This window comes from Pipistrellus kuhlii, unplaced genomic scaffold, assembly GCF_014108245.1.
Source record: "Pipistrellus kuhlii isolate mPipKuh1 unplaced genomic scaffold, mPipKuh1.p scaffold_m20_p_12, whole genome shotgun sequence".
NCBI classification, from domain to species: domain Eukaryota; kingdom Metazoa; phylum Chordata; class Mammalia; order Chiroptera; family Vespertilionidae; genus Pipistrellus; species Pipistrellus kuhlii.
Window position 1 is genome coordinate 35793576 of NW_023425427.1, and position 17364 is coordinate 35810939.

At 43.2% G+C, this 17364-nt stretch overlaps 1 protein-coding gene across 12 annotated transcripts in view; it reads left to right on the forward strand.

Moving 5' to 3' along the window:
• RIC1 (RIC1 homolog, RAB6A GEF complex partner 1) overlaps positions 1-17364 on the forward strand; it is a 118893-nt gene that overhangs the window by 17424 nt on the left and 84105 nt on the right. For 11 of the 12 annotated variants that reach the window (XR_006741308.1, XR_006741307.1, XM_045580197.1 and 8 more), the window contains exons 2-3: positions 8482-8589; positions 12500-12579. Coding sequence is in view for 9 of the 12 variants with exons in the window: in XM_045580197.1 (XP_045436153.1) it covers positions 8482-8589; positions 12500-12579 (188 nt within the window). In the remaining 3 variants the exon portion in view is untranslated. Of the gene's footprint in view, positions 1-8481; positions 8594-12499; positions 12580-17364 lie in introns of those variants that run through there. The other variant, XM_045580196.1, reaches the window with a different exon arrangement.

The following is a 17364-nucleotide window of genomic DNA, read 5'->3' on the forward strand; positions in this document are numbered from 1 at the left end:
GCTTCAGTTTCCCTTTTCCCAGAAAATGTCTCCTAACATCTAACTATCCTGCCTCAAGTCTAGCTGAAGTTTCCTCAATTTTGTTTATCTTTTTTTAAAACCAACTGTTTTGTTATTTCTATGTTGTTTTACTATTCTCTGTTTATTTAATATCTACTCTAGTTTTATTTAACCTAAACTTTGTTCTTTTTCTAGTTCCTTGAAGCATAAAATCAGTTTGTTGTGAGATCTTTTTAAATGTAGTGTTTATCACTATAAGCGTCCTTTTGTTGCATTCCATAGATTTTGGTATGTTGAATTTTAGTCAAGATATTTTCTAAGTTTCCTTTTGATTTTTTCTTTGATCCCTTTGTTGTTCAAGAGCATGTTTAATTTCCACATATTTGTGAATTTTATAGTTTTTCTTTTGGTCTTGGCTCCAAGTAGCATTCCATTGTGGTCAAAAAATATAGTTGGTATGACTTCATTCTTCTTAAATTTGTTAAGACTTGTTTGTGACCTAACAATTACAATATTCTATTATTTGTGTACATATTGACCAAATACCAACCACTTTTATACTTGTTTATGCTATTGTGTTGCTGTTTAGGGACCTTTTCTGTCAACATAAAGAACCCCCTTTAGCATTTCTGGCAAGTGGGTCTAGTAGTGATAAACTTCCTCAGCTTTTGTTTGTTTAGGAAAGACTGTCTTTTATTTTTTCCTTAAAAAATAAAAGACAGTCATTTTCGCCAGATGTAATAATAATCTTGTTTGCAGCTTTTTTCTTTCAGCACTTTGAATATATCATCCCACTCCTCTCTGCCTGCAAGGTTTCTGTTCAGAAATCACTTATAGTTTTATGGGGGTTGGTTCCCTGGTACCTGACAAGTTGCCTTTTTATTCTATTTTCAATATATTCTCTTTGCTTTTACTTTTGACAATTTATAATTTCTCTCAGTGGGGATTTGAGTTTCTTGTAGGGGACTTTGATCTGGATGTCCATTTCTGTTTCCAGTCATTATTTTTTGAATAAGCTCTCTGGTCATTTCTCTCTCTCTTCTGTTATATTAGTCTGCTTCTTGGTCCCTTAAACTTTATTCACTCTTATGATTTAGTGATTTCAAATGACCTTTCTTAGAATCTGCTCTAGTCTGCTTGTTGGTCCCTTAAATTTTATTCACTTATGATTTAGTGATTTTAAATGACCTTTCTTAGAATCTGCTCATTCTTTTTATGCATGATTTAGTCTTTTGTTGAACTCCTCAAGATAATTATCTTTAACTCCATGATTTCTGTTTGTAACTTTTAAAATTTTTCTCTGTTGAAATTCACTTGTTCATCCATTGTTTTGCTGACCTTAGTTGGCATCTTTCTGATGGTTATCTTGAATTACTTGTCTAGTAAATCATGTATCTCTGTCTCACTGGGGTTTGTTTCTGGAGACTTCATTCCTTTGTTTGGAACATACTTGCTTGTTTTTTTCATCTTCACTAATTCTGCGTGTGTTAGACAGAGCAGCCACCTCTCCCAGTCTTCACAAATTGGCCTCAAATTGGTCTCCTAACAATCAGACAGCCAGAGATTTCTTATAGTCTCTCAAACCTCATGTTAATCCAATGTGCTTCCTTTATTCTTTGTAGTTTTCAGGTGTCTAGGATATGCTGGATTCCCTAAATGCGCTTTAACAAGTGAGACTGAAATTATTCATCAGGCAACCTGAAAAGTTGGATCCAACTCTTTCCCTTCCTAGGTATAAGCTGGGACCTGAAGTTTTCCCCCATGCTCTGTGCTGAGATGGGGAGGGGCTGTGGCAACTCACACACCTCTGTCTGGATTCTCACTTGATTTGGCAGGTCTCATCAACGTCCTGTGAAAGGCAAGGCAGAAACCCCTCCCCTTGGGCAGCCCCAAGAAAGGTTTGGGCATTAAAGCAGTGGACTATCTTGCTCCCCAGAGAGAAGTTAGGAGCTGGGTTTATTGTCCACTTGTTCTGTGTTGAGTCAGGGGGGAGGGGCTATGGAAACAGCTTGCCTAAATTTCTGTTTCTGTTCTCACCCCCAGACAGCTAGGTTTTTCTAGATCTCATCAGCACTCTTAAGAACAGCGAGGCAGAAGTCATTCCTTTGGGTAGCCTCCATAGAAGTTTGTGGAATGATTTCTTTGCCTAGGAAAGAGCTGTGAATTTTTTTCTCTCTCATTCATTCATTTATTGTTAAATATATATTAAGTACTTACACTTTTATGTAGCAACTTTATCTGAAAATTGACTAGAATTATGACTAAGTTCATACAAAGTCTGAGACATTAAGCTAGTTATTACACAGACTATATATTAAATCACATATATGTTACTTACCTTTTTTGTTTGTTTATTTTAATTTTATTCTTTTTTAAAAATCTTTTATTGTTTAGGTTGTTATAATTGTTTCTCCTTCTCTTCCCCCTTACCCCTTGATAGCTCCCCTCCACCTGGTTTCCACTCCACCCTTTGCCCTTACCTCCCCTTTCCTCCCCCCGCCATGTCCTCATCCATAGGTTTATGATTTTTGCCCAGTAAGAGCTGTGAATGTTTGTTCTCTCAGTGCTAATGAGATATGATGACTATACGTCCATGCCACTATCTATATTCTCTGTCGGATGGCTAGATTATGCTGGTTCTGTCACTTCCAAGACTGGCAAGACAGAAGCCAATGGAAAGGTTGGGGCATTGGACATGGAGTTTATGTGTTTATGTCTTTTGCTCCTTGGGGATTAACTGTGAATGGGAAGATTTATTGGCACTGTTGAGGGTGTTCTGATCTCCCTACCAAGTTTGATTAGTCTAATTTCACATTCATTCAGCATTCAGATGCCTTTCAACTAGTTTCTGGATTACTCAGAAGCAGAATTTTTTTCTGTGAATTGTTACTGAATCTGTGTGTGTGGGACAGAGTCCAAGTTTTCTATTCTGCCATCTTGCTGATGTCACTCTTCCCATCTTACTGATGTCACGGAGTCCAAGTTTTCTGTTCTGCCATCTTGCTGATGTTTTTAAATTTTGGTTGATATTTGAAGTAAAAACAGTTAATGTCTAGCAGTTTTAATATGTTTGGAGTATTGTTAGCTTCTGAGAAACCTGTATTTACAATAGTTTTAGAGTTTAAAGCCTTTAAGGAGGTGGCCTACATAACTTTGGAAAACAGTGTTTTAACTGGTTATCCTAAGGCTAAACTAAAAAAAGATACAGTGGTGCCTCACACAACGAACTTAATTTGTTCCAGGAGCAAGTTTGTTATGCGAAAAGTTCGTTATGTGAAACGCGTTTTCCCATAACAATACATGTTAAAAAAAATAATTCGTTCTGTAGCATAAAATATGCTAAGATGACATAAAAAAGATAAATTTTTTGTTATTTTTATTTAGATACATCATGATATAAAAAAAATATTGAGTTTAACTTAAAAGGACGACTGCTGTGATACGTGCGTGATTTAATTCGTAATGAAGAACAATTGCCGCGATACGTGCTTAAGTTAAGTGCAGTGACTAACGACTGCCTGCAGTGCCTGCGCGGAAGGATGCAATACATCGGCAGCGATCGTGGAAGCTCGGGCGAAGCAGTCGTGGAAGCTCGGGCAAAGTGGTCGTGGAAGCTCGGGCAACTTCGTTGTGTGAAATGAAGTTCGTTGTATGAATCATGAAATGAAGTTCATTGTGTGCAGCGTTCGCTGTGCGAGGCGTTCTTTATGCGAGGCACCACTGTATTCATAAAAACTATTCTGGGGGAGGATCCAAGATGGCTGCTCGGGTAGACACCTAACCGCAGCAGCTCACAACAATTTCAATGGAATACAACTAAAATGTAGAGTGGACATTACCCAGACCTACAGGTAGTCGACTGACTGAAAACTCTACAATAGGAAGGTGGGAGAAAACCAGAAGGAAAATCAGAAGAGCTGGAAAAAAAGCCTAAGGTACGGAGACATAATGCGCGCTCGCACGTACGCGCGCACCGAGAGGTCGCAGCCGGAGAGGAGAGGGCTGGATGCTGCCTGGCGTTCCCTAGCAGGAAGGAAATAAAACCCCCAGCCTGGGCTGAACCCCCGAACCGGCAGCGCTGAGCCCCATTATGGGCCAGATTCTGGGGACCCAGGCTCCTGCAGGGGGAGACGGGGCTGGGAGGCTGAATCCCAGGGGAAAAACAAAAGGCAGGGGGCCCCGGAGTCGCACGCACTTTGTGTGCAGAGGACTGAATGTAGACTCTGATGCTGGATTACCCTAGCCGGAAGGAACAAAGCCTCCGGCGGCGCTGAGCCTCAGAACGGAGCGCCCCGAACTCCCGATCTGGGCCAGTCCCTGGGGACCCAGGCCCGGGCACAGGGAGACGGGGCTGTGAGGCGAAATCCCGGGACGGCGCGAAAGGTGGGGGCCCCCGGAGTCGCGCGCTTTGTGCGCAGAGGACTGAATGTTGACTCTGATGCTGGATTACCCTAGCCAGAAGAAACAAAGCCTCCGGCGGCGCTGAGCCTCAGACCGGACCGCCCCGAACTCCCGGTCTGGGCCAGTCTCTGGGGACCCAGGCTGGGCAGGGGGAGACGGGGCTGTGAGGTGGAGTCCTGGGAGAGAGGCGAAAGGCCGAGCCCCCGGAGTCGCGCACACTGCGCAGAGGACAGTCTGTTGACTCTGATCCTGGACTCCCCTAGCGGGAGAGAGAAAGAAAGCTCCAGACTGGAGGATCGCGACGAGGAGCAGGAGCCCCCGCTGGACACCGGCCAGCCGGGCGCCAGCAAGGAGCCGGGCGACGGGGCCCCCAGGGGGGGGTGCCCCTGAGCCGTCGACCGCTGAGCGCAGGCAACGGAGCCAAGGACCGGAGATGCTTCCTGGGCGGCGCCAACCCCGGCGACGGCTGAAGCAGCGCAGGAGCCCGAGGAGAACAAAGGGGTGCCACAGGCCAACCTGCTGAGATTCCAGGACGGGGAGGAAGAAACCATAGAAGTTCTCAATGTGAAGAAATCAAGTGAGAGCAAATGATAGTAAAATTACTTAAGAAAGAATGCAAAGAATATCTTGAAAAATCAAAGACTAAGTCAGAACTCAACTCACCAGCCAACATTGCAACATAAATGCGTTTTTTAAAAAGAAAGAAAGAAAGAAAGAAAGAAAGAAAGAAAGAAAGAAATAAAAAGGGACAGAATGTTGGAACAGCGGCGACCAGGCCTAGAGTGGCCAGGCACAAGGCAGTGGCAGCCGGGCCCGGAGCAGCAGTGGCCAGGCCCCAGAGCAGCAGCAGCCAGAACCAGAGCATCAATGGCCAGCACTGGAGCAGCCAGACCTGGGGCAGTGGCAGCCAGGCCTGAGGCAGAGGCGGCCAAGCCCAGGGTGGCCAGTCCAGGAACACCCAGACCCGGAATGGCCGGGCCCGGAGAAGCCAGGCCCAGAGCAACCGGGTTGGGAGCAGCCAGGCCCAGAACAGCAGAAGCCAAGCCCAAAGCATCCAGCCCGGGTGCGGCCAGGCTCGGAGCAGCCGGGCCCAGGGCAACCAGGCCCAGAGCAGCCGGGTCTGGTGCGGCCCGGCCTGGAGCAGCGACTGCCAGGCTGGGAGCGGCCAGGCCCAGAACAGCCGGGTCTGGTGTGGCCAGGCCCGGAGCAGTGGCTGCCAGGCTGGGAGCGGCCAGGCCCAGAACAGCCGGGTCTGGTGTGGCCAGGCCCGGAGCAGTGGCTGCCAGGCTGGGAGCGGCCAGGCCCAGAGCGGCTGGGCCCGGAGCAACCGGGCCCAGAGCAGCTGGGTCGGGTGTGGCCAGGCCTGTAGCAGCAACAGCCAAGTCCAGAGCAACTAGGTCGGGAGTGACAGTGACCAGACCCGGAGCAGCAACTGCCAGGCTGGGAGCGGCCAGGCCCGGAGCAGCCGGGTCTGGTGTGGCCAGGCCCGGAGCAGTGGCTGCCAGGCTGGGAGCGGCCAGGCTTGGAGCAGCGGCTGCCAGGCTGGGAGCGGCCAGGCCCGGAGCAGCCGGGTCCGGTGCGGCCAGGCCCGGAGCAGCGGCTGCCAGGCTGGGAGCAGCCAGGCCCGGAGCAGCCGGGTCTGGTGCGGCCAGGCCCGGAGCAGCGGCTGTCAGGCTGGGAGCAGCCAGGCCCGGAGCGGCCGGGCCCGGAGCAATTGGGCCCAGAGCAGCCGAGTCGGGTGTGGCCAGGCCTGTAGCAGCAACAGCCAAGTCCAGAGCAACTGGGTCGGGAGCGGCAGTGACCAGACACGGAGCAGCTGGTTGTGGAACGAACCAGAGCAACAGAGGCCAGGCCCTGAACAGCCTGGCCCAAAACAGCTCGCTCCTCACCTGCCCCTGCCCCACGGCTGCCTCTCAGACATGGCTGGAAACTTTTGCGGGAACTTGAGGGTCTGCTGAATCAAGTGATGAAGGCTTATATCTGGATGTGTTGAGTTAGTATAGTGCTGGGGTGTTGATCTGTGAGTGCCTTGGGTGGGGCCTGGATGAGGCTGGTTGTCCTATTTGGAAATGTCTTTTGTGTGAAGTGTATCTTTGGGCATGTGGAGGTATTATTGATATGAGAAAATGCTAAGTAACAGATTTGCTATCTGAAAAGGGATTTACTATCGGGGAAAGGGAGGGAGGAAGAGTCTGAACATAAACTGTGCACCAATGGATGAGGATGAGGGGGCAGAGGGTGGGGTGGGAACCTGGTGGAGGGGGGAAGAAACGAGGAACCTGTGTAATATGAACAATAAAGATTGATTTAAAAAAAAAAAAACTATTCTGGTTGTAAATTACTAGTAGTTTCTTATAGGGTTATAGTTAATTCCAAAGAACTCAATTAATTTTGAGAAATAATAGCCAGGTTTCTCCCTATCTCAAAAAAAAGTTAAAAGGGAGAAGACTAGAGTGAACCACCATGTGCTTGATTATAATCACATGTATTTCTGGGTATAACAACATGCACATATAAAGAGGTATATGCGTACATATGGGATATGTATATGTATTTTACACTGTTGTCTGAGAGTGCCTAGAAGCTAGAAGCAATGACATCTCACTAGCAATAAATATCTTGTTTCCAGATCTTGATTTCTAAATACTATTCTTTAATAAAAAGAAACAGGAGCCCTGGCTGGTGTTGCTCAGTGGTTGGAGCCTCGGCCCATGCACAGAGTTCGATTGTAGGTTAAGGTCACATACCTGAGTTGCAGTTTCAATCCCTAGCCCTGGTCAGGGCACCTGCCGAAGGCAACCAATCCCTCTCACATCAGTGTTTCTTTCTCTCTCTCCCTCCCTTCTACTCTCTCTAAAAGTCAATGGGGAAAGTATCCTTGGGTGAGAATTAACAGAAAAAAAGAGAAACAGAATTGCCTGGAAAAAATAGCTAATTCTAATGCAGGGCAGAGAAAGTACAAGATGACTCTGTGGAACCTTCTTGTATGCATAAAGTGAATGTCCAGTTATTCCACCACCATTTGTTGAAAAGACCATCCAATTTTTATTGCGTTACCTTTATTTTTTTTAAAGTCACTTGACTATATTTATATGGGTCTATTTCTGGACTCTATTCTGTTCCATTGCTATATTTTATTTTATTTTATTTTATTTTATTTCTTTTTTTTTTTTCCAGTACAAATTTGTCTTCATTATTATACCTTTACTATAGGCTCAATGCACAAAATTCATGCAAGCGTAGGCCTTCCTTCCCTTGGCCGCTGGCACCTGGGACCTGGGCTTTCCTCACAATCCCTGCTTAGTCCGGAAGGTTGTCCAGAAGGACATTCGGTCTAATTAGCATATTAGCTTTTATTATTATAGATGGTAAGTCTTGAAGTTGGGTAATGTCAGTTCTCCGATTTAGTTCTTTTTCTTCAACATTGAATTGGCTATTCTTGGTATTTTGCTTCTCCATTATCCCATTGTGATGGGTTACATTAATGGATATTCAAATATCGATTGATTCAGCCTCACATTCCTGGAATAAATCCCACTTGTTTGTGTTTTATAATTCTTCTTATATATTGTTGGATTAGACTTGATAATTTGTTGAGAATTTTTGCAGCTGTGTTCATGAGTGATATTAGACTGTTGTTCTCCTTTTTAGTAATGTTTTTGTCTGGTTTCAGTATTAGGGTGATGCTGTCTTCATAGAAAAAGTTAGGAAGTATTCTTTCTGCTTCAGTCTTCTGGAAGATATTGTGGAGAATTTGTTCCTTAAATTTCTTTTTTAAATATTTGGTAGAATTCACCAGTAAACACATCTGTGCCTATTTCTATTTTGTTTTTTTAATGATTACTAATTAGAAACTCAATTTCTTTAATAGATATAGGCCTATTTAGATTACCTTTCTTTTTGGTTATTTTTAGTTGATTTCCTTGGACTAATTTAAGGTAATTAATGATTTAGTATTTGATTATGTTTTATTACACTTAGAATCACTAAAATATTTTGGGTACTTCATGATAAATTATCTTACATTTTTTTGTATATATTCTTATAATACATTAATAAAACACAACTCTCTTCTTCCAGCCCAGTGTGTTAATTGTAACCTACAAGGAACTTGCGAAATCATCTTCTCAGTTTGGACCCTACAAGCAAGCTGAATGGAGGCCAGATAGTACAATGATAGCTGTGTCAGTAAGTAGATTTTCAATTTTAGCAGTGTATCTAAAGACTCAAAATGTTTCTACAACTAGGAAATTTGTCTTCTATGATTTTTTAAATAATAGAAGAACAGAATAAGATTTGTCATGTCCTATGTTACATCTTGATTTTTTATTCACTATTTGCAAACCTCTCAAATTTGCCATTTATAACAACATGGATGGACCTTGAGAGCAATATGCTAAGTTACTGAGCTCCCATAAAGCGGAATTTTCCTTTCTTGCGTTCTGTTTGCTACCCATAGAGGTCATGCTTTCCTGTGGGTCTCTCTGGCCATGCAAACCAACAGGTGTTAGCTCAAATGGTAGTTTGCAGAGACAAACAGCTTATAAACTCTTCTCCTATGTTGAAGCTTAGGATGAGTCTCCTCTACTTTTAGGCAGTTTCTTCTAGATGAAGGACCTTAAACTGATGGCTCCTTTAGACCCTGAGATCTGGGAGCAGTATAGTTCACCAGTGCAACCTCAATGCTGGCCGGAGTCACGGGGTTATGTGGACAGTTCTGTCAGTATCCACTTCTGGGAGCAGTCACATTCAGCTATGGGCTTCTGCTTTTAAGACATACTTAGGGAACCAGAACCTCAAGGAGTGTCAAAGCAGAACTTTCCTTCGTCCTGGTCCCTCAGCACCCGTTCTTCCTCAAGGGAACTCAAGAGCATCCTCTAGGCCACATGTGTCAAACACAAGGCCCGCGGGCCAAATCCGTCCCGCCAGGCCTTGCAATGTGGCCCGCACCGCGCTGTCATCACTGCCCTCCACTACGTTTCCATCACAATGACAGTTTATGACTGTTCAGTAAACCATTCGGCCCGCGATTTAGGCTGGATTTTAGATTTTGGCCCCTTCTCTGATTGAGTTCGACACCCCTACTCTAGGCCCATCCACACAAGTTTTGGTAAACATACTCTGAGAAGGAAAAGGTTAGAAATGTGTCCTCTGTCTTTCCATCTCTCCAGAACCCAGAAACTCAACTTAAAATAAACCATTTCTATTGATTCAATTTATTTGCCTCTGCCTATTAAAAAGATTGTTTTAAATTTCTATTTCTTACATTATAATGTAGACTAATGCAGAAGGAGAATAATTATCCCATCTAATAAAGAGGGAATATGCTAATTGACTGACCTGCCCTCAAAGATGGCATCCAGTCCCCTTAGCCCCGCTGGGGCGACAGGTGCATGGCAAGGCTGGGCCCATCCTACATGCCTGTCTCTGGAGTCCCCCAGTCCCCTTAGCCCCCACAGGGCCACCCCGAGATGCAGGCAAGCCTTGCATGGTGGCTGCCCAGCCACTCAGGGCCACCTGAGGCTCAGGTAACCAGAGTCAGCCGAGGATTGCGCTGCCAGTAGTGGCAGCAGCAGAGGTGTGATTGGGCATCGCCTTCCCCTGACCACCAGGTTGCCTCCCACCCCTGAGGGCTCCCAGACTGTGAGGGGGGCAGACTTGGCTGAGGGACCCCCCTCTACTGCATGAATTTTCATGCATAGAGCCTCTAGTATAGTAATAATTGAGAAAGGTCACTGATGTTTTTATATTATCTACTCAGCAAAGCAACCATTCTTTGCAAATAGCCATTTATACTAAAAGATAAACTATCGCCCTGGCCGGTTTGGCTCAATGGATAGAGTATTGATCTGCTGACTGAAGGGTCCCAGGTTCGATTCCGGCCGAGGGCACTTGCCCAGGTTGCGGGCTCAATCCCCAGTGTGCAGGAGGCAGCCAGTCAATGATTCTCTCTTATCATTGCTATTTCTATCTCTTCCTCTCCCTTCCTCTCTGAAATCAATAAAAATATATATATTTTAAAGAAAAAGTAAAAGAGAAACTCGCAAGGTATAATAAAAATAAATGTTAAGCCAAAACAGGTTTGGCTCAGTGGTAGAGCGTCGGTCTGCGGACTGAAAGGTCCCAGGTTCGATTCTGGTCAGGGGCATGTACATTGGTTGCGGGCACATCCCCGGTAGGGGGTGTGCAAGAGGCAGCTGGTCGATGTTTCTCTCTCATCGACGTTTCTAGCTCTCTATCCCTCTCTCCGCCTCTCTAAAAAATCAATAAAATATATTTTTAAAAAAAATAAAATAAAATAAATGTTAAGGAAGCGTATGTTGCCATGGAATGGGTACTGGATAAGTGAACTTTCCTGGTAACCAAAGTATACCAGGTAATTGGGTTCTGAAGCTTTACTAATTTTGATGGTCCTTTTCACTCAAATGTGTTGTACATTTTTTTAACCTGACATGAAATATTAATATATTGATTATGAATTAACTATTTAATTGAGGATTCCGAGTTATTATGGCAGGCATAATTATTCCTAATGTTTTTCTAAATTTATTTTATTTAAAAAATATTTTTATTAATTTCAGAGAGGAAAGGAGAGATAGAAACATCAATGATGAGAGAGAATCATTGATTGGCTGCTTCCTACATATCCCCCACTGGGGATTGAACCCAAAACCCAAGCTTGTGCCCTTGACCAGAATTGAACCCAGGACCTTCAATCTACAGGCTGACATTTATCCACTGAGCCAAACCAGGTAGGGCAGTTTTTCTAAATTTTAAACAATGAATAGATATTCAGGCACAAGGAGCATTGAAATCAATTTTAAGTACTGTCTCATTTCTGTGATTATATCTGACAAATATTAACACCATTGTATTCATTGATTTTTTTATTTTGTGTTTTTTTTTATTTGAGAGAAATAGAGACAGACAGACATTGATGTGGGTGAAATCCATGGATGGGTTGCCTCTCACCTTGACTGGGGATCAAACCAGAAACCGAGTTATATGTCCTGACCGGGAAATGAACCCACCATATTTTGGGATATGGGACTACACTCCAACCATCTGAGCCATAGCAGCCAGAACAGCACTGGTGTATTTAGGCATATGTGTATTTTCATTGTAACCTTGCTTATAATAAGAAAGCACTCTGGCCAAAACCGGTTTGGCTCAGTGGTAGAGAATTGGTCTGCGGACTGAAAGGTCCCAGGTTCGATTCCGGTCAAGGGCATGTACCTTGGTTGCGGGCACATCCCCGGTAGGGGGTGTGCAAGAGGCAGCTGGTCGATGTTTCTCTCTCATTGACGTTTTTAGCTCTCTAGCTCTCTCCCTTCCTCTCTGTAAAAAAATCGATAAAATATATTTTTTTAAAAAGCACTCTGGCATCTTTTGATTTGCATTCCCTTCTAGTCACCAATATGCTGCTAAGTCCTATCTCTAGTTTACTGTCATCCTTTTCTCTTTATTCTCATTGTCATGACCTTAGTAGAGATCATTTTTATATTTTGTGTAGATTACCTAGAACTCAAAACTTTTGGCTAGTATTTTTCTCCACTTGAAAGGCATCTTAATTGTGCATAGCTAAGTCACAGCTCTTATATTGTTATTTTCAAACATGGCATTGGCTTCCTATTGCAAACAAAATAAGTTCAAAACTGCTTAGCCTAGTATTCAGGGTCTCCTGTGATCTGGCCCCAACCTGCCATTCTAACTCTGTTTCCCACTGCTACCTTTAATACTCCCCTTCACACCAGCTAAATGGAAGTCTGTTCTACTGCAACCCGAGAGGCACTGTAACATAAATTAGAATGTAATTTGTTTAGAAATAAAGGAAAGTTGTCAGTTACTTTAGAATTCCTTTGTTTCATTGTGATATTTTTTCCTTAAGATTTTGAATCACCACATAACAGCTGAGAGCAGTTTCTAAAGGAGTGGAATATAGTAAGTTGCAGAGCAGTGCAATCCTATACACAGTACACATTCATCTCATTTCCCTTCATCTTGTTATGACAGAACTGTTTCGGAAGTGATTATTGTGATTCTGCTGGTTCTCATAGTCTTACCTTTTAATTTATGGTAAATAAAATTTATCTTTCAGACGGCAAATGGCTACATCTTGTTTTTTCACATTACATCTACAAGAGGGGACAAGTACCTTTATGAACCAGTGTATCCCAAGTAAGTTCGTTTTTCATTTTATTATTTGATATGCACACTTTGAATTTACAAAAACATTACAATTCTGGGTTGTCTGAATTGATTAAAATAAGCTAAGCTAGCATTTCCAAAATAGTATTTAAAAAATCACCAGGTCTTTGAACTATCATTACTTGAATAAAGAATTCTGTAGTTAAGTTTTAAGTCTGAGAATCTTGGGTAAATGTACTATATCCTTTCTTAGACAATCAGAATTACTATTAACATACTCCATTTCTAGCATTCTCCTATTCTTATCAAGGAGCTGCTAAGAGATCACGAGGGGGAGAGATAAAATGTCTTAAGTAAGTTGAAAAGACACTTTTTCTTTTTTTTAATATGTTTTTTTTAATAAATCTTTATTATTCATATTGTTACAAAAGTTCCTCATTTTTCCCCCCTCCATCAGGTTCCCACCCCACCTTCTGCCCTTTCCCCACCCCCCATTGTCCTCATCCATAGGTGCACAGTTTTTGTTCAGGCTCTTCCTGCACTACCCACTCCCTTTTCCCCCCGAGAATCGTCAGTCCACTCCCCTTCCATACCTCTGATTCTATTATATTCAACAGTTAATATTGTTCATCAGGTTTTTTAATTCACTTGTTGATAGTTACATATTTGTTGTTCATAATTTTTATCTTTATTTTCTTCCTCTTCCTAAAGAACTCCCTTCAGCAATTCATATAATTCTGGTTTGGTGGTGATGAACTCCTTTAGCTTTTTTTTATTTGTGAAGCTCTTTATCTGGCCTTTGATTCTGAGTGATAGCTTTGCTGGGTAGATTATTTTTGGCTATAGATTCTTGTTATTCATCACCTTGAATATTTCTTGCCATTCCTGGCTGGCCTGCATGGTTTCTGTTGAGAAATCAGCTAACAGTCGTATGGGTGCTCCTTTATAGGTAACTACCTGCTTTGCTGTTGCTGCTTTTAATATTCTTTCTTTGTCTTTTGCTCTTGGAATTTTAATTATGATGTGTCTTGGTGTGGTCCTCGTTGGATTCCTTTTGTTTGGGGTTCTGTGCGCTTCCTGGACTTGTAAGTCTATTTCTTTCCCCAGGTGGGGGAAGTTTTCTTTCACTATTTCTTTCAATATGTTTTCGGTATCTTGCTCTCTCTCATTTTCTGGGACCCCCATAATTCTGATGTTGGTTTGCTTGAAGTTGTCCCAGAGGTTTCTTACACTGTCTTCAACTTTCTGGATTCTCTTGTCTTCTTGCTTCTGCGGAGGAGTGTCCTCTGGCTCTTTGTGTTCCAAATCTTTGACTTGATTCTTGCGATCTTCCATTCTGTTTTTAGGACTCAGTATAATATTTTTTATTTCAGACAATATGTTCTTTATTTCTAGTTGATCCCTTTTCATATCCTCATAGGTCTCATTTATTTTATCTGCCTTTTCTAGGAAATTCTTGAAAAACCTTATAAATGTGGTTTTGAACTCTATATCCAGTTGCTTTTTGTCCTCCATTTCTTTCGTTTGTGATCTATTTCCTTGTCTCGGCATTTTCCCTGCCTTGGTAGGGTGGTTTTGTGTGTTAAGGTGTCCTATATGATTCAGTGGGTCAGACTCCCAGTTATCTGAGGTGGACACTCTTGGTGCACCCCTCTGTGGGCTGTGTGTACAGTCTTTTGTAGTTAAGTCTTAATTGTTGTTGGTATCACTGGGAGGAACTGACTTCCAGGCCAATTGGCTGTGAGGATCAGCTGTGTGTCTATGCCAGGAGACAGCCTCTGTGCTCAGCATGGATGGGGCAGAGTTTCAAGGTGGAGCCTACAGTCTTGGCTTCCTGTCAACCCCATCCTATGAGGTTCCTGAGTATCAGTGTTCCTCAGTGTCCTTTGGTACTTGCTGCAAGCACCTCTGAGAGAAAGGTGCCCTCGAGTTTTGCCCACTCCAGACAGTCTAGTCTCTCCCCCAATGAGCCTGGAACTGGGGTTCAGTGCAGTTGGCAGTGGGGTTCAGTGCAGTCCAGAGCTTTTGTCTCCTTCCAGCTAGGGCAATCCAGCAGCACAGTGAACAGTCAGTCCTTTGCGCGCAATGTGCCCGACTCTGGGGTTCTGCCTTTTGCCGCTCCCCTGAGTTTTCACCTTACCGCCCAGATTCCCTCCATATGAGTCTGGATCCCTAGGGTCTGGTCTAGAATTGGGGTTCAGTGCAGTCGGAACTGGGGCTCAGCACAGTCCAGAGCTTTTGTCTCCTTCCTGCTAGGGAACGCCAGCCAGGCACTCAGCTGCCCCTCCTCTCCAGCTCCGTCCTCTCCCCATGTGCACACCGTGTTTCCGTACCTTTGGCTTTTACAGCTCCTCTGATTTTCCTTCTGGTTTTCTCTTTCTTTCTAGTTGTAGAATTTCCAGTCAGTCAACTTTCCTGTAGTTCTGGATAATGTCCACTTTATATTTTAGTTGTATTTTTTGAAATTGTTGTGTGAGGCTGCAGTTAGGCATTTACCTATGCCGCCATCTTGGTTTCCTCCTTTAATATGTTTTATTGATTTTTTACAGAGAGGAAGAGAAAGGGATAGAGAGTTAGAAACATCGATGAGAGAGAATCGTCAATCAGCTGCCTCTTGCACATTCCCTACTGGGGGTGTGCCCCCAACCAAGGTACATGCCCTTGACCAGAATTGAACCTGGGACCCTTGAGTCTACAGGCCGATGCTCTATCCACTGAGTCAACAAGGTTTCGGCAGGACACTTTTTCTTGTATATATTTTTGTATGTGAATAGAAAAGAATTTGAAGGAACATGCCTTAGATCTTTAAACTATGTTATTCTGTATATTTTGCATTTTTTCTTATCTTTTTTTAACCTTTTAAAGTGAAAGAATATTTTATTGTAAGAACTTTGAAAATAAAAGAACATATAATTTTAAAGAATAACATCTTTTTAAGGAAAGATCAAGTCATTAACGTGTATGGAAATATAGATAGTATCTCATTTCATTGTCTGAAATGATTAAAATAAGCCAAAGTTTATCACGAATGTAAGAAGTTAAAGGGAAAATTGATTTTATTATGTGAAAATTTACATTTCTGAGAAGAGGAACAAAAAGAACAACATTAAAAGGGCAAGTAACAAACTGGGGAAAATTTTGCAGTAAATAAGACCAAGGCTGCCGACACCCGTTTGGCTCAGTGGTAGAGTGTCGGTCTGTGGACTGAAAGGTCCCAGGTTCAATTCCGGTCAAGGGCATGTACATTGGTTGCGGGCACATCCCCGGTAGGGGGGGTGCAAGAGGCAGCTGGTCAATGTTTCTCTCTCATTGACGTTTCTAGCTCTCTATCTCTCTCCCTTTCTCTCTGTAAGAAAAATCAATAAAATATATATTTTTTTAAAAAAAGACCAAGGTTTACTATTTTTATATTAACATTTGTTAATATTATGGAGACTATATTTTGGGAAAGGCTAACATACATCATGTAGCTCATAGGTCTTAGGAAACTAGATTTTCCTTGATGCTATTAGTCACTTTTTGTAAGAAATATAGTGTTAATTGAGCTGTTCTGAGTTTTGGAAATCTTTTGTAAAGAACAGAAATTCTTTTGATGATGAAATTTAATTTGCTTATTTTTCAATAAAAATCTTTAATGCAAAGACCCTTTGGCAGAAAAAAATTATAATGTTAAAATAGTGTGGACATTGTAATAGGTAGTTAATATATTTAGAAATTTTCAACATGAAGCTTATTATGTTTTCATTCTAAGTAGTAATTTTGTGAATCTTACTAAGAATTTGTAATCAGTGTCTAAAATGTCATTTACTTGTGCATTTTGAGCTACTGCATCTAAGTCAATTTTACACATGCTCTTGTCAATAAAAATTAATAATTAGTGTAATCTGAACTTAACTGGGATAATTTATACTATAAAAGATGGGCTAGGTCTTGAAACAGTGAAAATATTGTTTTCTTTATTCCAGCTCACTAACATGACTTACATATATACATACTAGAGGCCCGGTGCACAAAATTTGTGTACTGGGGGGTGGAGGAGTAGGGTCCCTCAGCCTGGCCTGCACCCTCTCCAATTTGGGACTCCTTGGGGGTTGTCCAGCTACCTCTCCCAATCTGGGACCACTGGCTCCTAACTGCTTGCCTGCCTGATTGCCCCTAACTGCTCTCCTGCTGGTCTGATTGCCCCGAACCACCTCTGCCTCACCCCACACCCTAGACCCAAGATTCCCTCCTTCATCCGGTTGCAAGCACCGGGACCTGGGCTTTCCTCCCTCAGGCTGCTACAGGCACCCAGGACCTGGTCTGGCTTCGCCTGGGCCAGCATAGCCGCAGGGAACTGGGACTGTGGGGTGGGCAGCTTGTCCCTCTCCCGGGCCACAGCCCCAGCCGTTGGCGCGCGGGTTGGGCGGCTTGTCCCTCTCTTGGGCCGTAGCCCCAGCCGCTGGTGCCTGGGACCATGAGGAGGGTGGCTTGTCCTCTCCCAGGCTGCAGGCGCTGATGCCCAGGTCCACAGGGCAGGCGGCTTGTCCCTCTCCCGGGCCTCATCCTGGCTGGTCCCCATTCCTCTCTCCCAGGTGTTGAGTGTCTGAGCCCTTAGGGCAGTGTTTTTCAACCTTTTTTGGGCAAAGGCACACTTGTTTCATGAAAAAAATCACGAGGCACACCACCATTAGAAAATGTTAAAAAATTTAACTCTGTGCCTATATTGACTATATATAAAGTAATTCTCTTGAATAGGAATCAAATAAACAGAAAGTATTTTATAATTACTTTATTATGAAATATTAAGTAAACAAAATAATGAAAAATTATAAA